Below are 22,557 nucleotides of genomic sequence, written 5' to 3' on the forward strand. Positions count from 1 at the left end.
AACTCCAAACCCCTAACCTAACCCTAATCTTAACTCCAAACCCCTAACCTAACCCTAATCTTAACTCCAAACCCCTAACCTTAACCCTAATCTTAACTCCAAACCCCTAACCTAACCCTAATCTTAACTCCAAACCCCTAACCTAACCCTAATCTTAACTCCAAACCCCTAACCTAATCTTAACTCTTAACTCCAAACCCCTAACCTAACCCTAACCCTAATCTTAATTCCAAACCCCTAACCTAAAACCTAACCCTAATCTTAACTCCAAACCCCTAACCTAAAACCTAACCCTAATCTTAACTCCAAACCCCTAACCTAACCCTAATTTTAACTCCAAACCCCTAACCTAAAACCTAACCCTAATCTTAACTCCAAACCCCTAACCTAACCCTAATCTTAACTCCAAACCCCTAACCTAAAACCTAACACTAATCCCTGAGCCTAATTGTAACCTTAACCATAAACCTAACCCTTAAATCTAAAATAGCCCTATTCCTTGTGGGGACCGACGAAATGTCCCTACTTGAAATGTCCTTATTTAACTATCCTAGTGAGGACCAGTAACACACACACACTGTACATACTAGGAAATGGGAAACATTTTATCTCAAGCCAGACATAATGTGATGAAAGAACATAAAACCCTGATGGTTTGAAAATCCCATTAAATGAGAGCATCTTATCTAGCAAAGTAGCAGCGCCGCAAGCTAGCCTCAAATGTCCCTGTTGATTGATACTCTACTGACCTTATTAACTTGTACAGTAAAGCATCCAAGCATATTACAACAAACTGACTAGCCGAGAGGCAGCACTCTTTCCAGGAAAGACAAAAACAAGAACAATTCTATAATAGATGGTTATGGACAGGGAGAGATGGGGAATGTGGGGAACAAACAATTGATTCCCATTCAAAATCCTATTTTCCCTAACCGCTAACCATAAACCCCTAACCTAACCCTAATCTTAACTCCAAACCCCTAACCCCTAACCTAACCCTAATCTTAACTCCAAACCCCTAACCTAACCCTAATCTTAACTCCAAACCCCTAACCTAAAACCTAACCCTAATCTTAACTCCAAACCCCTAACCTAAAACCTAACCCTAATCTTAACTCCAAACCCCTAACCTAACCCTAATCTTACCTCCAAACCCCTAACCTAACCCTAATCTTAACTCCAAACCCCTAACCTAACCCTAATCTTAACTCCAAACCCCTAACCTAACCCTAATCTTAACTCCAAACCCCTAACCTAACCCTAATCTTAACTCCAAACCCCTAACCTAACCCTAATCTTAACTCCAAACCCCTAACCTAACCCTAATCTTAACTCCAAACCCCTAACCTAACCCTAATCTTAACTCCAAACCCCTAACCTAACCCTAATCTTAACTCCAAACCCCTAACCTAACCCTAATCTTAACTCCAAACCCCTAACCTAACCCTAATCTTAACTCCAAACCCCTAACCTAACCCTAATCTTAACTCCAAACCCCTAACCTAACCCTAATCTTAACTCCAAACCCCTAACCTAACCCTAATCTTAACTCCAAACCCCTAACCTTAACCCTAATCTTAACTCCAAACCCCTAACCTTAACCCTAATCTTAACTCCAAACCCCTAACCTAACCCTAATCTTAACTCCAAACCCCTAACCTAACCCTAATCTTAACTCCAAACCCCTAACCTAACCCTAATCTTAACTCCAAACCCCTAACCTAACCCTAATCTTAACTCCAAACCCCTAACCTAACCCTAATCTTAACTCCAAACCCCTAACCTAACCCTAATCTTAACTCCAAACCCCTAACCTAACCCTAATCTTAACTTCAAACCCCTAACCTAACCCTAATCTTAACTCCAAACCCCTAACCTAATCCTAATCTTAACTCCAAACCCCTAACCTAACCCTAACCCTAATCTTAACTCCAAACCCCTAACCTAAAACCTAACCCTAATCTTAACTCCAAACCCCTAACCTAAAACCTAACCCTAATCTTAACTCCAAACCCCTAACCTAACCCTAATCGTAACTCCAAACCCCTAACCTAAAACCTAACACTAATCCCTGAGCCTAATTGTAACCTTAACCATAAACCTAACCCTTAAATCTAAAATAGCCCTATTCCTTGTGGGGACCGACGAAATGTCCCTACTTGAAATGTCCTTATTTTACTATCCTAGTGAGGACCAGTAACACACACACACTGTACATACTAGGAAATGGGAAAACAATTTATCTCAAGCCAGACATAATGTGATGAAAGAACATAAAACCCTGATGGTTTGAAAATCCCATTAAATGAGAGCATCTTATCTAGCAAAGTAGCAGCGCCGCAAGCTAGCCTCAAATGTCCCTGTTGATTGATACACTGCTGACCTTATTAACTTGTACAGTAAAGCATCCAAGCATATTACAACAAACTGACTGGCCGAGAGGCAGCACTCTTTCCAGGAAAGACAAAAACAAGAACAATTCTATTATAGATGGTTATGGACAGGGAGAGATGGCATTTTGAACCAATTAAAAATGTTGATTCAATATCAATACTCATTGACATATTATGCAAATCTGCACACTTTCTCTTGCGCAGACACACCCTACCCACCCAATCCCACCTACCCACCCACCCACCTACCTGGACCCTCACTGTGTTCTCACCTGGACCCTCACTGTGTTCTCACCTGTATTGCTGCTATATTCTCCATCAGCTGGTCGGTGTTGGATGCCCCCAAGAGTACGGAGCTCACCCCCTCGTTCCGTAGACACCACGCTGTAGGGGACGGGTAAACAGCAATGACACCCCCACCATGGCAAACACACAACCCTGCTACCCCATATACAACACACACACACACATACACACACACACACACACACACACAAACCTCTTCCTCTCCCACATAACCCTGTCCCTCCCCTCCCAACCCTACAAAACATAGACCCCTGCCTCAAACATACCAAAACCATGTACAGTATACCACTGCATCATACACGTAACAAACACCAAATGTCTCTTCAAAAAATACAACTACTAAGTACATGCACTACACATACAGTACACTCACACAAACACACAATACTTAACCCTACACACCTAAAACACAACCCCACTGTGTTTGCTAATCTAGTTGTGGGATATTTGATACTGTATAAGAGGAATAGTGTACTACTGCATTGAGACTTTGTGCCAGTGTGTTCAAACCTCTGTGGTGAGGTTCAAACACTGTCAGTGTGGGATTAGAACCTCCAGACACCGCAGTGATGATGAGACGGAGTCCACTTCCAGAGACAGGTCTGACCCTACAGGATTTGATATGACAACCAAGGTTTCCTCAGGTCAGGATGGGATGGCTGTAGTAGTCTACATGGAACTGTCTAACAGATGACAGAGATTATTCACTCACTGGCCTGGCCAACATCCTCTACGAAGTCACACTGCTACTTTACCGTATAACAGCTGCAAAGCTAGGCTACAAACTGTGTAAAATAGCAGGCTTTGGGTAACTAAACGGGTCAAGCTAAGAGGCCTAATGTGTATTTAATCTGTACTTTTTTCCAATGTAGAGACTCCCGGGCAGTGGTGGAAAAAGTACCAAATTGTCATAGTTGAATAAAAGCAAAGATACCTTAATAATAAATAAATCACCCAGTAAAATACTAGGCCACTTGAGTAAAAGTATAAGGTTTTAAATATACTTTAGTATCAAAAGCAAATGCTATGAATAATTTCAAATTCCTTATATTTAGCCAACCAGACAGCACAAGTATTTTTTTATATATATTTTTTTACATTTTTTACATTTACATTTATATATATTACATTTACATTTCTCTTGATAATACTGAACATTTTCCTGTCCTGCTAAGCATTTGAAATGTACTTTTGGGTTTCAGGAAAAATGTATGTAGTAAAAAGTACATTATTTTCTGTAGGAATTTAGTGAAGTAAAAGTTGTCAAAAATATGAATAGTAAAGTACAGATACCCCCCCAAAACGACTTAAGTAGTACTTAAAAGTATTTCATTTAGTTTTCTTAATACCACTGCTCTCGGGTGACATAAAATGGTGGTCTCAGGACATAACTCTGTCCAGGCTGTTTGTGACAGTGCCACAGAGATTTATAATGATTGGGAGCTGCAGTGTACTAGGTGTCTGCTAATGGGCCGTGAAACCTAATCTATGACACTGCATTACATGTCGGGTGTAAAATGCGCCTTGATATGCAGAATGAGGTGTTGTGTAGGCCTAGATTTACAGTCTCTCTCTCATCTGCGACACTTTAATAGCTCTCCATGGGGCTGGGAATCTGTCTACAGGCTCATTCCCCCTCTCCCCGTTCGACTGTAAATCAATTTGGGCCACTCACTGGATTTATGTCTGGCATTTCATGTAACTGCTGACTTGGGGAAATGAGAAACTTCCTCGTCGTATATAGATACACACCACGAGACAGTAAACTAACAAACAAAATCAATAGCAAGTTATTACCACTGGCTTGATAAAGCTGGTTTGGATTTAGGAAGATTAACTAGTTAACCACAAACAGAGATACAACATAATACAGACAAACATTCACACACACACACACACACACACACACACACACACACACACACACACACACACACACACACACACACACACACACACACACACACACACACACACACACACACACACACACACACACACACACACACACACACACACACACACACACACACACACACAATACAACAGCTGAAAACCATCTGGTTAGCTGCCTGACTGGCAGTGACCGTCCGGGGGTGAATCAAGCGAGAGGCAGAGGGACGAGGAACGGACAGACAGACAGAGAGAGAGAGAGCGGCAGTGTGTGTCGGCGTACCGATGGCGAGCTGGGGCAGAGTGCAGCCCAGCCGCTCTGCGATTGCCTGCAGCTCTTTCAACTTCGCCTGCTGACGCCGGCCCTCCTCGCTCAAGATCTTGTCCTTCAACCACTGGTAGCCCTGTTGAAACAGCCTGCTCAAAAACACAGCCCTGCCCAACACTGAGGCACTGCACCACCTGTGTCGAGCAGGGCCTGCTTTTAAACACGTGACTCTGTTTGGTAGACCAGGGCCTGCTTTTAAACACGTGACTCTGTTTGGTAGACCAGGGCCTGCTTTTAAACACGTGACTCTGCTTGGTAGACCAGGGCCTGCTTTTAAACACGTGACTCTGTTTGGTAGACCAGGGCCTGCTTTTAAACACGTGACTCTGTTTGGTAGACCAGGGCCTGCTTTTAAACACGTGACTCTGCTTGGTAGACCAGGGCCTGCTTTTAAACACGTGACTCTGCTTGGTAGACCAGGGCCTGCTTTTAAACACGTGACTCTGCTTGGTAGACCAGGGCCTGCTTTTAAACATGTGACTCTGCTTGGTAGACCAGGGCCTGCTTTTAAACACGTGACTCTGCTTGAAAGACCAGGGCCTGGTTTTAAACACGTGACTCTGCTTGGTAGACCAGGGCCTGCTTTTAAACACGTGACTCTGCTTGAAAGACCAGGGCCTGGTTTTAAACACGTGACTCTGCTTGGTAGACCAGGGCCTGCTTTTAAACAAGTGACTCTGCTTGGTAGACCAGGGCCTGGTTTTAAACACGTGACTCTGCTTGAAAGACCAGGGCCTGCTTTTAAACACGTGACTCTGCTTGAAAGACCAGGGCCTGCTTTTAAACACGTGACTCTGCTTGAAAGACCAGGGCCTGCTTTTAAACACGTGACTCTGCTTGGTAGACCAGGGCCTGCTTTTAAACACGTGACTCTGCTTGGTAGACCAGGGCCTGCTTTTAAACACGTGACTATGCTTTGTAGACCAGGGCCTGCTTTTAAACACGTGACTCTGCTTGGTAGACCAGGGCCTGCTTTTAAACACGTGACTCTGCTTGGTAAACCAGGGCCTGCTTTTAAACACGTGACTCTGCTTGGTAGACCAGGGCCTGCTTTTAAACACGTGACTCTGCTTGGTAGACCAGGGCCTGCTTTTAAACACGTGACTCTGCTTGGTAGACCAGGGCCTGCTTTTAAACACGTGACTCTGCTTGGTAGACCAGGGCCTGCTTTTAAACACGTGACTCTGCTTGGTAGACCAGGGCCTGCTTTTAAACACGTGACTCTGCTTGGTAGACCAGGGCCTGCTTTTAAACAAGTGACTCTGCTTGGTAGACCAGGGCCTGCTTTTAAACACGTGACTCTGCTTGGTAGACCAGGGCCTGCTTTTAAACACGTGACTCTGCTTGGTAGACCAGGGCCTGCTTTTAAACACGTGACTCTGCTTGGTAGACCAGGGCCTGCTTTTAAACAAGTGACTCTGCTTGGTAGACCAGGGCCTGCTTTTAAACACGTGACTCTGCTTGGTAGACCAGGGCCTGCTTTTAAACACGTGACTCTGCTTGGTAGACCAGGGCCTGCTTTTAAACACGTGACTCTGCTTGGTAGACCAGGGCCTGCTTTTAAACACGTGACTCTGCTTGGTAGACCAGGGCCTGCTTTTAAACACGTGACTCTGCTTGGTAAACCAGGGCCTGGTTGTCAACATTGTAACTCTACTGTAGTCTTCTTTTACTGTACAGCCCCAGCAGGCAGAGATGAGGAGGCCCCTCTCTCTCTTCTCAACCTGGTCAACTCTGGCTCATCTCTCATGTTTCACACACACACATACAGTACAGTACAAACACACGCACATATGTTTTAGGATGTAAATAAATGTCTCATTCTTGTTAAGATTGTGTATAGTTAATTATAAACACCAAGAAAATGTGTATTATGAAAATCTATGAATTTTTCAATAGGCTAAAAAAGCAACCTTGATAAAGGGATTTCCTTTCCTATGTGATCCAATGATTGAAACAGTGACAGATCAGGAACAAGCAAGCTTTCAGTTCTGGATCAGCCATCCACAACATTGTTAATCAGGAATAGGGTTGCAAAATTGCAGGAATTTCAATAAATTCCATGGTTTTCCATAAATCCTGGTTGTATGCCGGATTCCCTGATTATTCCCTCATAATTCCGGGGACCCTCCAACCTGGATTTTGGGAAAACCTAAGAATTTATTGAAAGTTTAAATGTTTAAAGTCTAACCAGGAATCAACAGCACAACATATGAATCAACACTACGCAGGAGAACATCAGCTTCATAGCGAGAAGGAGAACTGGTTTCCTTAACTGCACAGGGGTAAGACCAATGTTCCTTCTAAACTGCACGCGGGCACAAAGTAGCACCGAGACTGCCGTGCAGCTACCTGCACTTCCGTGCAGAGCTCCGAAGAAATCTCAGCCCATTGAGAGAAATACGAGATTGAACACTTTTCCCTGTTAGTTAACACTATTAACGTTTTCCTTTACTGTGGCAATTATGATCGAATCAACACAATATTATCCACTTTCAATGCAACATACTGAAACAAAACCAACTATGCAAGAGATGTTGTTGGAGGCAGAACGCATCGGAGTAGGATTCTATTGCACAAGACTCTACACAGATCGGTGCAGCATAACCAATCAGAGCTGCAGTAGGTCTACAGTGCATTCGGCAAGTTTTTGTCACGTTACAGCCTTATTCTAAAATGGATTAAATCGTTTTTTCCCTCATCAATCTACACACAACTCCCCATAATGACAAAGCAAATACAGGTTTTTAGGCATTTTTGCAAGTTTATATATATAAAAAAACCAACTTAAATATCACATTTAAATAAGTATTCAGACCCTATCCTCAGTACTTTGTTGAAGCACCTTTGGTATCGATTGAGTCTTCTTGGGTATGACGCTACAAGCTTGGCACATCTGAATTTGGGGTGTTTCTTCCATTCTTCTCTGCAGATCCTCTCAAGCTGTCAGTTTGGATGGGGAGTGTCGCTGAACAGTTATTTTCAGGTCTCTCCAGAGGTGCTCTAGGAAGAGTTGGTGGTTCTAAACTTCTTACATTTAAGAATGATGGAGGACAATGTGTTCTTGGGGACCTTCAATGCTGCAGAAAGGTTTTGGTATCCTTCCCCAGATCTGTGCCTCGACACAATCCTGTTTCGGAGCTCTACGAACAATTCCTTCAACCTCATGGCTTGGTTTTTGCTCTGACATGCACGGTCAACTGTGGGACCTTATATAGACACGTGTGTGCCTTTCCAAATCATGTCCAATGAATTGAATTTACCACAGGTGGACACCAATGAAGTTGTAGAAACATCTCAAGGATGATCAACGAAAACAGGATGCACCTGAGCTCAATTTCAAGTCTCATAGCAAAGAGTCTGAAAACTAATATAAATAAGGTATTTCTGTTTTTTATTTTTAATAAATTTGCATTTTTTTCTTCTAAAAACCTGTTTTTGCTTTGTCATTACGGGGTATTGTGTGTAGATCGATGACTATGACATTTTTTTGTAATACATTTTAGAACAAGGCTGTAACGTAACAAAATGTGGAAAAAGTCAAGGGGACTGAATACTTTCCGAATGCACTGTATATGCAAATAGACCATTGCCATATATGGATAAGTGCAATTTACTTTGAACTGGACTGTGTTTAGAGCTGTGGTCATGAGTAGATAGATGTGCTTGTTTTGAGAGCTGCATGGAGCCACATGTGCACATTTTGTTCATATCCTTTGCTAGTTAATGAGTTATTAGCCCAGTTGTACTGGAGGCAGCAATGGGGGAGTGGTTGCTTCCTACAAGAGCCCAAAATGTGCATTTCTAGACATCTTTGAAAAGCAAGTCAGGTAAAGAGCTGTTTTTGTCTTAAAAAGGCAGTGCTGTATTTTGAGACTGTCAGGAATAAGCTAAGTAGCCAATAGGCAGCGGGAAGCATAATTTGTCTGATTCTCTGTAATAATGGTATGGGAATAATAATGCATTTCATTTTGTAAAGTGGTTTCTGCAATCAAACAAACACAACAACATTTTCAGTCACCTCCTTGTCTGAAGGAAAAGTGCATTAACAGGTTAAAGTCAAGCCCTGCATGTTGTTTTTTTCAGAAGTCTCGTGGAATGTAGACCTACATTGAACACCACACATTGGCTGCTACTGTAGGCTGAATGATAGAACAGCTATTTCCCTGTTAAAATGTTATGGGATGCATTTTCTCCATTGTTTTTGATGGAATGCGTTACATTATGATCAAATAGCCACAGTAGTCTTCTTGACCACGGTCTGAAACTGTAACTTAAAGTTGTTACAGCCTCAGTGTTCACAGTAAACTCACGCTGGAAGAATTTTCACATCTTTCAAGTTTGCGCTCAGCAGACCTGAAATTTGCTCCGTGCCGAAACAAATTAGAGGGAACATTGGTTGGGGCCACAGAGAACGCTCAGAGCACCTACAGCAATCCTGTATGCCACCGTGACAACACAGGGAAGATTATGCCCCAGTTTCAGAATTTGTGATGCAGTACGTGGATCTGATGAATATCTGTGTATGTGCGTGTGTGCATGCGTGTGCCTCTGTGTGTGTGAAAATGTGAGATAAGCTGCTTGAGTTGACACAACCTGACATGTCGTGTCATGGTCGAATTGGTACACAGAGCTGGTCCACAGAGTTGGTACACAGTGTATGCTGTCACAGGGCACTCAAAAACAAACATCTAGGAGACACCAAGTTCTAGAACCTGAGAGACACAGAAAACATCTGTTAGGACAGGAACGAGCCAGGATAAGAAGAGAGCTGGGGGAGAAGAGGGGCTGACATGACATACGAGCTGAGACCAAAGGAGAAAGCAGAGAGGTGAACAGTGTCCCAGGAGAGGGGTGTGGGTAACACTACCTTAAGAGAAGCGCGGGAGTAAGGTGGTACCCCGCTGTCGTATTTCCCTGAGATGATCCCACAGGCCAGTGGTGACCATGTCATCGCCCCCACACCTGAGAACATGGGAACATGGGGTCAGCCTGTCCCCATCACCACCACCACTCAGTATTGACATGCTGTTCTGTCTAGACTGATGAGGAGAGCATCCATCCCTGGGTGCTGCTGTCCTCTTCCCTCTTTTTTGTAAGGCTAAGTATTTACTGTATTTAAAAGCATAACATTGCCACAGAAACCTTTGTAAGCTGCAGCATACTTATATCTAGGCAATCATAGAATGATATATTACAACTATAATAATAGTCATTGAATAGCTATCCCTGTGTATGAAATACTGTTGTGTTGTATCAGTCTGTCCAGACCAGCTCCACTCACCTATCTTATGGAAGAGCTCTGGCAGCTGCACCTCTACCTTCTCCCTCTGGAACATGTGATACTCAGCCTGCTCACAGATGGGAGGGATCTGGTTGAACTGCCGCGCCACAGAGTACGCCTCCTATAGGACACACAGGGAACAGCAGCCGTCAGTCTGAAGAGTACTGTACGGTGGCCACCGGCTAATCAAAGCAGGAGAAGGTTGTGATGCCCATCAATCAATACTGTGAAAGTCATGGTCAGAGTCTGTCAGAGTCTAGCACAGTCAGTGAGACATTACAGTGGTGTGGGTCTGGGCAGAATGATGACCGGAAGGAGAAGAGGCTGTGTGTGTGAGTGTGTGCATCTCACCCAGAGTTGAAAGTAGATTACATTTCTTCCTGGTACAGGACATCCCATGTGCACATGCACTAAAAACATGTACTGGCTTAACAGTAAAGACGTGTTCATAGCGCCAGTCCACAAATAAATGTCATTTAACTGTAAAAATGCATTTATTTTCTTTTCATGTGGCATGAACACAAACAGGCATGTTTTCATCCGATTGTCAAACAAATCACTTCAAGAAGTAGGCTACCTGCGCAGGTTTGTCCACTAAAATAATTCCACCATCTAACAGTGCACCCGCCATTTGACCAATTGAAAGACACGTCTATTAAAACACAGAAAGTACAATGACATTCGATTGTTATTAGGCACACTTGTAGCAGCCTGAATTGATGCGTCCACAGCTGTCTGGCCACATCTCGGTCCCCGATGACGTAGTCGTCGATTAAGGCAGCCCCCCGCACCTCTCTGATGCATTCAACATTTCGGTTGAATGCATTCAGTTGTGCAACTGACTAGTCATCCCTGTTACCATTTCCCAGTCACTTCTGCCTCTGCAAAATGTTATCAAATCAAATCAAATCAAATTTTATTTGTCACATACACATGGTTAGCAGATGTTAATGCGAGTGTAGCGAAATGCTTGTGCTTCTAGTTCCGACAATGCAGTAATAACAAGTAATCTAACTAACAATTCCAAAACTACTGTCTTGTACACAGTGTAAGGGGATAAAGAATATGTACATAAGGATATATGAATGAGTGATGGTACAGAGCAGCATAGGCAAGATACAGTAGATGGTATCGGGTACAGTATGTACAAATGAGATGAGTATGTAAACAAAGTGGCATAGTATAGTATAAAGTGGCTAGTGATACATGTATTACATAAGGATACCGTCGATGATATAGAGTACAGTATATACGTATGCATATGAGATGAATAATGTAGGGTAAGTAACATTTATATAAGGTAGCATTGTTTAAAGTGGCTAGTGATATATTTACATCATTTCCCATCAATTCCCATTATTAAAGTGGCTGGAGTTGAGTCAGTGTCAGTGTGTTGGCAGCAGCCACTCAGTGTTAGTGGTGGCTGTTTAACAGTCTGATGGCCTTGAGATAGAAGCTGTTTTTCAGTCTCTCGGTCCCAGCTTTGATGCACCTGTACTGACCTCGCCTTCTGGATGATAGCGGGGTGAACAGGCAGTGGCTCGGGTGGTTGATGTCCTTGATGATCTTTATGGCCTTCCTGTGACATCGGGTGGTGTAGGTGTCCTGGAGGGCAGGTAGTTTGCCCCCGGTGATGCGTTGTGCAGACCTCACTACCCTCTGGAGAGCCTTACGGTTGAGGGCGGTGCAGTTGCCATACCAGGCGGTGATACAGCCTGCCAGGATGCTCTCGATTGTGCATCTGTAGAAGTTTGTGAGTGCTTTTGGTGACAAGCCGAATTTCTTCAGCCTCCTGAGGTTGAAGAGGCGCTGCTGCGCCTTCTTCACGATGCTGTCTGTGTGAGTGGACCAATTCAGTTTGTCTGTGATGTGTATGCCGAGGAACTTAAAACTTGCTACCCTCTCCACTACTGTTCCATCGATGTGGATAGGGGGGTGTTCCCTCTGCTGTTTCCTGAAGTCCACAATCATCTCCTTAGTTTTGTTGACGTTGAGTGTGAGGTTATTTTCCTGACACCACACTCCGAGGGCCCTCACCTCCTCCCTGTAGGCCGTCTCATCGTTGTTGGTAATCAAGCCTACCACTGTTGTGTCGTCCGCAAACTTGATGATTGAGTTGGAGGCGTGCGTGGCCACGCAGTCGTGGGTGAACAGGGAGTACAGGAGAGGGCTCAGAACGCACCCTTGTGGGGCCCCAGTGTTGAGGATCAGCGGGGAGGAGATGTTGTTGCCTACCCTCACCACCTGGGGGCGGCCCGTCAGGAAGTCCAGTACCCAGTTGCACAGGGCGGGGTCGAGACCCAGGGTCTCGAGCTTGATGACGAGCTTGGAGGGTACTATGGTGTTGAATGCCGAGCTGTAGTCGATGAACAGCATTCTCACATAGGTATTCCTCTTGTCCAGATGGGTTAGGGCAGTGTGCAGTGTGGTTGAGATTGCATCGTCTGTGGACCTATTTGGGCGGTAAGCAAATTGGAGTGGGTCTAGGGTGTCAGGTAGGGTGGAGGTGATATGGTCCTTGACTAGTCTCTCAAAGCACTTCATGATGACGGATGTGAGTGCTACGGGGCGGTAGTCATTTAGCTCAGTTACCTTAGCTTTCTTGGGAACAGGAACAATGGTGGCCCTCTTGAAGCATGTGGGAACAGCAGACTGGTATAGGGATTGATTGAATATGTCCGTAAACACACCGGCCAGCTGGTCTGCGCATGCTCTGAGGGCGCGGCTGGGGATGCCATCTGGGCCTGCAGCCTTGCGAGGGTTAACACGTTTAAATGTCTTACTCACCTCGGCTGCAGTGAAGGAGAGACTGCATGTTTTCGTTGCAGGCCGTGTCAGTGGCACTGTATTGTCCTCAAAGCGGGCAAAAAAGTTATTTAGTCTGCCTGGGAGCAAGACATCCTGGTCCGTGACTGGGCTGGATTTCTTCCTGTAGTCCGTGATTGACTGTAGACCCTGCCACATGCCTCTTGTGTCTGAGCCGTTGAATTGAGATTCTACTTTGTCTCTGTACTGGCGCTTAGCTTGTTTGATAGCCTTGCGGAGGGAATAGCTGCACTGTTTGTATTCGGTCATGTTACCAGACACCTTGCCCTGATTAAAAGCAGTGGTTCGCGCTTTCAGTTTCACACGAATGCTGCCATCAATCCACGGTTTCTGGTTAGGGAATGTTTTAATCGTTGCTATGGGAACGACATCTTCAACGCACGTTCTAATGAACTCGCACACCGAATCAGCGTATTCGTCAATGTTGTTATCTGACGCAATACGAAACATCTCCCAGTCCACGTGATGGAAGCAGTCTTGGAGTGTGGAGTCAGCTTGGTCGGACCAGCGTTGGACAGACCTCAGCGTGGGAGCCTCTTGTTTTAGTTTCTGTCTGTAGGCAGGGATCAACAAAATGGAGTCGTGGTCAGCTTTTCCGAAAGGGGGGCGGGGCAGGGCCTTATATGCGTCGCGGAAGTTAGAGTAACAATGGTCCAAGGTCTTTCCTCCCCTGGTTGCGCAATCGATATGCTGATAAAATTTGGGGAGTCTTGTTTTCAGATTAGCCTTGTTAAAATCCCCAGCTACAATGAATGCAGCCTCCGGATAAATTGTTTCCAGTTTGCAGAGAGTTAAATAAAGTTTGTTCAGAGCCATCGATGTGTCTGCTTGGGGGGGGATATATACGGCTGTGATTATAATCGAAGAGAATTCTCTTGGTAGATAATGCGGTCTACATTTGATTGTGAGGAATTCTAAATCAGGTGAACAGAAGGATTTGAGTTCCTGTATGTTTCTTTCATCACACCATGTCACGTTGGCCATGAGGCATACGCCCCCTCCCCTCTTCTTACCAGAAAGATGTTTGTTTCTGTCTGCGCGATGTGTGGAGAAACCCGTTGGCTGCACCGCTTCGGATAGCGTCTCTCCAGTGAGCCATGTTTCAGTGAAGCAAAGGACGTTACAGTCTCTGATGTCCCTCTGGAATGCTACCCTTGCTCGGATTTCATCAACCTTGTTGTCAAGAGACTGGACATTGGCAAGAAGAATGCTAGGGAGTGGTGCGCGCTGTGCCCGTCTCCGGAGTCTGACCAGAAGACCGCCTCGTTTCCCTCTCTTTCGGAGTCGTTTTTTTGGGTCGCTGCATAGGATCCACTCCGTTGTCCTGTTTGTAAGGCAGAACACAGGATCCGCGTCGCGAAAAACATATTCTTGGTCGTACTGATGGTGAGTTGATGCTGATCTTATATTCAGTAGTTCTTCTCGACTGTATGTAATGAAACCTAAGATGACCTGGGGTACTAATGTAAGAAATAACACGTAAAAAAACAAAAAACTGCATAGTTTCCTAGGAACGCGAAGCGAGGCGGCCATCTCTGTCGTGTTCAAGTCTGTTCGCTAATTTTTCATGCTGCTGACAGGCGGTAATGATAAATGATGGTGAAATATCCTACAGTTTTCTTGACATCTTTGTTTGAATTATTGTGATAGGCACATTTTTCTTTATTTTGCCGGTACTCTGTACTGGCGTACTTTCAGCCCATCTCACCATGATCTCCATGGGGCTCCAACGGGACGTGCCCCAGTACATGGCCATGCCCTGGTTGATCACATGGGTCATCGCCCGCACCGTCTCTGCCAATCAAAGAAAGAAACACACACACACACTACAATGAGTGGAGAGACCAATGCTGTGTTTGAGTCTGTGAGCAACCAAGAGAGCAAATGCAAACAGAATGAGGATGAGAGTGCAAAATAGGGACTCATAAGAGAGTATCTCTCTCTGCAGAGTAACTGTAACAGGTACAGTCTGAGTATGTTGTATCGTAACCTTCCTACTGTAGCATGGCCCATACAGGACATCAGATGAATACAGAATGACAATATTCAACTTGAGGTTTTTAGCTCAAGAAGTGTTTCACTTTTACTTAACGCTACCTCGGGTGTTCGACTGCTGCCAGTGAGGAAGAATGGGGTGAGGTGAACTACAGGGATCTCCGAAGTGACTGGCACCCCTGACTGGCAACGCACAAACAATACTTTAAAAATATAAACAATATCATTATTGAGATAATCTCAAAATACCAACACGTGAGAAGTACTGTACTTTATTAATGTTTCAATGGAACTCACCAAAATCATTTATTGATTTAATAAAAAATCTATGTCCTCCAAATCAAGGTTTCACAATTAATGGCACCCTTGAAGATTATTGTAAATAACATCTACCAAAATTAAACCAGGAATTAAATTCCACTTATTTAAGTTTATCTAAGTTTTAAGGAACTATATTGACCCATTACATCACCTCCTGTTTCACTAGGGTATAAAAATGAGGTAACACACATGCAATATCCCTTTGTCATCCAACACCATGAAGATTAAAGAACTGGCTGTTCAAAAGAGACCTTCATGAATCTGGTAATGGCTACAAGAAGATCCACAAACAATTGAATATACCACTGAGCACTGTCAGGGCAATTATGAAAACATTTAAAAGATATGGAACAGTTGAAAACCTCACGTGTAGAAGACGCAAATGCATTTTGCCCCCAGGATAGGGAGGAGGATGGTGAGACAAGCAACAAAATCCCCAAGAATCACTGTGAAAGAATTGCAGGCCTTGGTGGCATCTTGGGGTCACCAGGTTTTAAAAAGCACCATCAGACGCCACTTCCACAACCACAGGCTCTTTGGAAGGGTTGCCAGAAGAAAGCCCTTTCTGACCCCAAGACACAGACGCTTGGAGTTTGCCAAACGTCATTTAAATTATGACTGGAAGAAGCTGCTCTGGTCAGATGAGACCAAAATGGAACGTTTTGGTCAGATACAGCATCGGATGTTTGGCGTCGATACAGAGATGCATACAAGGAGAGGAACCTCATACCCACGGTGAAATATGGTGGTGGGTCAGTGATGTTTTGGGGCTGTTTTAATTCCAGAGGCACTGGTTAAGATTGTGGCATAATGAATTCCACCGTATCAGGCAATGTGTTCCTTAACTTTGTCAAATATTGCAGGAAAAGACTCCATGCTGTTATCCTTGCCAGAGGTGGTGGCACTAAGTACTAAATAAATGGCAATAATTATGAAACCTTGATTTTGGTGAAATACATTTTTGTATTAAATAATTGTATGATTTTGGTGAGTTCCATTGAAACATTAATAAAGTACAGTTTTTCTCACATGTTGGTATTTTCAGTTTCTCTCTATAATGATATTGTTTATATTTTTAAAGTATTGTTTGTGCGTTGCCAGTCAGGGGTGCCAGTCATTTTGGAGACCACTGTATATAGCCCAGTGAGTTAGGCATGTCAGAGAATGTTCAGACGACCTACAGCATCCCAGAATGTGAGCTTCTGGGATGAAGAGAACATAGCAGGGGAATATCAGGGGAATAGAAAGCAGAGAAATAGAAAGCAGAGGAATAGAAAGCAGAGGAATAGAAAGCAGGGGAATAGAAAGCAGGGGAATAGAAAGCAGGGGAATAGAAAGCAGGGGAATAGAAAGCAGGGGAATAGAAAGCAGAGGAATAGAAAGCAGGGGAATAGAAAGCAGGGGAATAGAAAGCAGGGGAATAGAAAGCAGGGGAATAGAAAGCAGAGAAATAGAAAGCAGGGGAATAGAAAGCAGGGGAATAGAAAGCAGAGAAATAGAAAGCAGAGGAATAGAAAGCAGAGGAATAGAAAGCAGAGGAATAGAAAGCAGAGGAATAGAAAGCAGAGGAATAGAAAGCAGAGAAATAGAAAGCAGAGGAATAGAAAGCAGAGGAATAGAAAGCAGAGGAATAGAAAGCAGGGGAATAGAAAGCAGAGAAATAGAAAGCAGAGGAATAGAAAGCAGAGAAATAGAAAGCAGAGGAATAGAAAGCAGGGGAATAGAAAGCAGGGGAATAGAAAGCAGAGAAATAGAAAGCAGAGGAATAGAAAGCAGGGGAATAGAAAGCAGGGGAATAGAAAGCAGGGGAATAGAAAGCAGAGAAATAGAAAGCAGAGGAATAGAAAGCAGAGGAATAGAAAGCAGGGGAATAGAAAGCAGGGGAATAGAAAGCAGAGAAATAGAAAGCAGAGGAATAGAAAGCAGGGGAATAGAAAGCAGGGGAATAGAAAGCAGGGGAATAGAAAGCAGAGAAATAGAAAGCAGAGGAATAGAAAGCAGAGGAATAGAAAGCAGGGGAATAGAAAGCAGAGGAATAGAAAGCAGGGGAATAGAAAGCAGGGGAATAGAAAGCAGGGGAATAGAAAGCAGGGGAATAGAAAGCAGGGGAATAGAAAGCAGGGGAATAGAAAGCAGAGGAATAGAAAGCAGGGGAATATCAGGGGAATAGAAAGCAGAGAAATAGAAAGCAGAGGAATAGAAAGCAGAGGAATAGAAAGCAGAGGAATAGAAAGCAGGGGAATAGAAAGCAGGGGAATAGAAAGCAGGGGAATAGAAAGCAGGGGAATAGAAAGCAGGGGAATAGAAAGCAGAGAAATAGAAAGCAGAGGAATAGAAAGCAGGGGAATAGAAAGCAGGGGAATAGAAAGCAGGGGAATAGAAAGCAGAGAAATAGAAAGCAGAGGAATAGAAAGCAGAGCAATAGAAAGCAGGGGAATAGAAAGCAGAGGAATAGAAAGCAGGGGAATAGAAAGCAGGGGAATAGAAAGCAGGGGAATAGAAAGCAGGGGAATAGAAAGCAGGGGAATAGAAAGCAGGGGAATAGAAAGCAGAGGAATAGAAAGCAGGGGAATATCAGGGGAATAGAAAGCAGAGAAATAGAAAGCAGAGGAATAGAAAGCAGAGGAATAGAAAGCAGGGGAATAGAAAGCAGAGGAATAGAAAGCAGAGGAATAGAAAGCAGAGGAATAGAAAGCAGGGGAATAGAAAGCAGGGGAATAGAAAGCAGGGGAATAGAAAGCAGGGGAATAGAAAGCAGGGGAATAGAAAGCAGGGGAATAGAAAGCAGGGGAATAGAAAGCAGGGGAATAGAAAGCAGAGGAATAGAAAGCAGAGGAATAGAAAGCAGAGGAATAGAAAGCAGAGGAATAGAAAGCAGGGGAATATCAGGGGAATAGAAAGCAGAGAAATAGAAAGCAGAGGAATAGAAAGCAGAGGAATAGAAAGCAGAGGAATAGAAAGCAGGGGAATATCAGGGGAATAGAAAGCAGAGAAATAGAAAGCAGAGGAATAGAAAGCAGAGGAATAGAAAGCAGGGGAATAGAAAGCAGAGGAATAGAAAGCAGAGGAATAGAAAGCAGAGGAATAGAAAGCAGGGGAATAGAAAGCAGGGGAATAGAAAGCAGGGGAATAGAAAGCAGGGGAATAGAAAGCAGGGGAATAGAAAGCAGGGGAATAGAAAGCAGAGGAATAGAAAGCAGGGGAATAGAAAGCAGGGGAATAGAAAGCAGAGGAATAGAAAGCAGGGGAATAGAAAGCAGAGGAATAGAAAGCAGGGGAATAGAAAGCAGAGGAATATAAAGCAGGGGAATAGAAAGCAGGGGAATAGAAAGCAGAGGAATAGAAAGCAGGGGAATAGAAAGCAGAGGAATAGAAAGCAGGGGAATAGAAAGCAGAGGAATATAAAGCAGAGGAATAGAAAGCAGGGGAATAGAAAGCAGGGGAATAGAAAGCAGAGGAATAGAAAGCAGAGAAATAGAAAGCAGAGGAATAGAAAGCAGAGGAATAGAAAGCAGAGGAATAGAAAGCAGGTGAATAGAAAGCAGGGGAATAGAAAGCAGAGGAATAGAAAGCAGAGAAATAGAAAGCAGGGGAATAGAAAGCAGGGGAATAGAAAGCAGGGGAATAGAAAGCAGGGGAATAGAAAGCAGAGAAATAGAAAGCAGAGGAATAGAAAGCAGAGGAATAGAAAGCAGAGAAATAGAAAGCAGGGGAATAGAAAGCAGAGGAATAGAAAGCAGGGGAATAGAAAGCAGAGGAATAGAAAGCAGGGGAATAGAAAGCAGGGGAATAGAAAGCAGAGGAATAGAAAGCAGGGGAATAGAAAGCAGGGGAATAGAAAGCAGGGGAATAGAAAGCAGGGGAATAGAAAGCAGGGGAATAGAAAGCAGGGGAATAGAAAGCAGAGGAATAGAAAGCAGAGAAATAGAAAGCAGAGGAATAGAAAGCAGGGGAATAGAAAGCAGGGGAATAGAAAGCAGGGGAATAGAAAGCAGAGGAATAGAAAGCAGGGGAATAGAAAGCAGAGGAATAGAAAGCAGGGGAATAGAAAGCAGGGGAATAGAAAGCAGAGGAATAGAAAGCAGGGGAATAGAAAGCAGGGGAATAGAAAGCAGAGAAATAGAAAGCAGAGGAATAGAAAGCAGGGGAATAGAAAGCAGAGGAATAGAAAGCAGGGGAATAGAAAGCAGGGGAATAGAAAGCAGAGGAATAGAAAGCAGGGGAATAGAAAGCAGGGGAATAGAAAGCAGAGAAATAGAAAGCAGAGGAATAGAAAGCAGGGGAATAGAAAGCAGGGGAATAGAAAGCAGAGAAATAGAAAGCAGAGGAATAGAAAGCAGGGGAATAGAAAGCAGGGGAATAGAAAGCAGGGGAATAGAAAGCAGAGGAATAGAAAGCAGGGGAATAGAAAGCAGGGGAATAGAAAGCAGAGGAATAGAAAGCAGGGGAATAGAAAGCAGGGGAATAGAAAGCAGGGGAATAGAAAGCAGGGGAATAGAAAGCAGGGGAATAGAAAGCAGAGGAATAGAAAGCAGAGAAATAGAAAGCAGAGGAATAGAAAGCAGGGGAATAGAAAGCAGGGGAATAGAAAGCAGGGGAATAGAAAGCAGAGAAATAGAAAGCAGAGGAATAGAAAGCAGGGGAATAGAAAGCAGGGGAATAGAAAGCAGGGGAATAGAAAGCAGAGGAATAGAAAGCAGGGGAATAGAAAGCAGGGGAATAGAAAGCAGAGGAATAGAAAGCAGGGGAATAGAAAGCAGGGGAATAGAAAGCAGGGGAATAGAAAGCAGGGGAATAGAAAGCAGAGGAATAGAAAGCAGGGGAATAGAAAGCAGGGGAATAGAAAGCAGGGGAATAGAAAGCAGGGGAATAGAGAAGAGACAGCAGAAGCCAGTGACAGAAAAGGACCAAGATGTTCCTCCTTACCTTCCATGGGAGTGTTGGGGTCCGGTCTGTTTGCAAACACCACGTCCACATACTCTAGCTGCAGTCTCTCCAGTGAGGCCTTTAAACCTACAACGACATGCATCACGGCCACAGTTCCACACACTGCTATTGTTCAGGGAAATGATTGCAGCCATATCGCATTGATTATGCTATTGTGAGGTAGTGCTCAATATAATATAAATGTGATTGTAATAAGGTGTTTCTTCCTCTACAGACACAACTACAAACCCCCAAGAGAGTCCCAAACTCTCAATTATCAAAACAGAGTCATCTCCCTGGAGCCAAAGCTACTAATTAGGATGTATTTTGTTTGATTGACAATCAACATTTAAAGTTTGTGTCATACGAAACAGTACTCAGCTCCTATAAAAATAGTGTTTTTAGAGACAAAGCAGATGGTAGAGTAGATTCCTAATCGAGGTAAAGCCTCTGACTGCTACATTGTATCAACGGTGGTGGTGTCTTTGTCCTCTTTATAGATTTCACACTTCTTTCCATCTCAGATGAATGTTTTCCACTGCGGAATTTCCATCCCCTGCACTTTACATTGACTTTAGACAATCATGTGCATCAGAGCCACGGAGAGTGGACATGGATTTAATTAGCCAGCAATACCAATGTTTGTTGATGGTGAGTGTGAAGGAGTGGGTTGTTAAAGCCATGGAGTTTGTGTTAAACTCACACTACAGTATGTTTGTAAGCATGTGTTGGTCTACGCTGCTAGACAGTGGCATAAACTAGCTGTCAATCGATGTACTGTACCGTGTGCCCCTGGCAATATGTTCATAGTGCCAGGCCACAAATGCACAACACAAACACACTCATGCACTAACACACAGAACCAGGTCATTAGCTGCAGAGGGGCTGAAATTGGGAGCCTTTATCTCTCTCTGTAAGCACTCTACCATCCACATGTTGACTTTGTGTCATGATCTGTGTGATCTTTTTATTTATTTATCCGTTATTTTACCAGGTAAGTTGTCTGAGAACACATTCTCATTTGCAGCAACGACCTGGGGAATAGTTACAGGGGAGAGGAGGGGGATGAATGAGCCAATTGTCTGTCCGTGCGTCCGTCTGCAGCTTACTTACCTTCTATAATGTGTTTTCGGGACAAGCCTCTCTCAGTCTCTGCTCTATGGGTGAAAAACACATTCCACAGTTGAATTATAGCAGTTGCTGTCTTTCCATCATGTAATCTCTCTCTCTCTTTATCATTTAGTCCATCACAGTAACAACATCACATGATATACATTTCAGCTTGACTAAAAGCCCATTATATAGATTTAGTGTGGATTACACATGATCACATTAACCAGAGGGCATTAGATATATACTCCATTACTACTCCATTACTACTCCATTAGACAGATACTCCATTACTACTCCATTAGATAGATACCCCATTACTACTACATTAGATAGATACTCCATTGCTACTCCATTAGATAGATACTCCATTAGATACATACTCCATTAGATAGATACTCCATTACTACTACATTAGATAGATACTCCATTACTACTCCATTAGATAGATACTCCATTACTATTCCATTAGATAGATACTCCATTACTACTCCATTAGATAGATACTCCATTACTACTCCATTAGATAGATACTCCATTACTATTCCATTAGAAAGATACTCAATTACTACTCCATTAGATAGATACTCCATTCGATAGATACTCCATTAGATAGATACTCCATTACTACTCCATTAGATAGATACTCCATTACTATTCCATTAGATAGATACCCCATTACAGCACCAGTCACTCACAACTCCAGACAAAATACACACAGCAGCATATCTCTCATTAGGACACAAAGACACCAAGAGAAGAGTCAACATACTTTCCGCCCCAGAAGATCTTGGTTGTGATCACCAAACTGGAACGTCTACAAAGAGATGGGGGAGAAAATCCATTACAACTTACATGTGAGACCCTCTGTACACAAGACGTACACAGACAATGAAGCACAAAGAGAGTGTGTTCTAGGTGCTACCGTGTGACGGTATCTAGAGGTGAGGGCTTGCGTGCATTAAGTCTTATATGTCGTGACTGGCAGGATGACTAAGGCGCCTAGTAACACACCCATTAGGTTCATACACACCACACACACACAAAGGAGATACAACACTGCCCTGGACCAGTAAACATGACCTGGACCAGGGTCAGACCAGTGACCCTCACACCACTTTACAAGTACAGTACACACACACAGCTGACGAGGTGAAAGAGTACAGTACACTCAC

At 43.6% G+C, this 22,557-nt stretch overlaps 1 protein-coding gene across 7 annotated transcripts in view; it reads right to left on the reverse strand.

Moving 5' to 3' along the window:
* LOC110528020 (voltage-gated potassium channel subunit beta-2) overlaps positions 1-22,557 on the reverse strand; it is a 153,738-nt gene that overhangs the window by 5,534 nt on the left and 125,647 nt on the right. For all 7 annotated transcript variants that reach the window (XM_036983558.2, XM_036983554.2, XM_036983555.2 and 4 more), the window contains 8 exons: positions 22,155-22,199; positions 21,386-21,429; positions 20,273-20,359; positions 14,739-14,824; positions 10,205-10,325; positions 9,791-9,885; positions 4,876-4,996; positions 2,689-2,777 (listed from right to left, as the gene is read on the reverse strand). In XM_036983558.2, coding sequence (XP_036839453.1) covers positions 2,689-2,777; positions 4,876-4,996; positions 9,791-9,885; positions 10,205-10,325; positions 14,739-14,824; positions 20,273-20,359; positions 21,386-21,429; positions 22,155-22,199 — 688 coding nt within the window. The remainder of the gene's footprint in view (positions 1-2,688; positions 2,778-4,875; positions 4,997-9,790; positions 9,886-10,204; positions 10,326-14,738; positions 14,825-20,272; positions 20,360-21,385; positions 21,430-22,154; positions 22,200-22,557) is intronic.

Source organism: Oncorhynchus mykiss, chromosome 7 (assembly GCF_057628025.1).
Source record: "Oncorhynchus mykiss isolate SJ-2025 chromosome 7, ASM5762802v1, whole genome shotgun sequence".
Classification (NCBI taxonomy): Eukaryota; Metazoa; Chordata; class Actinopteri; order Salmoniformes; family Salmonidae; genus Oncorhynchus; species Oncorhynchus mykiss.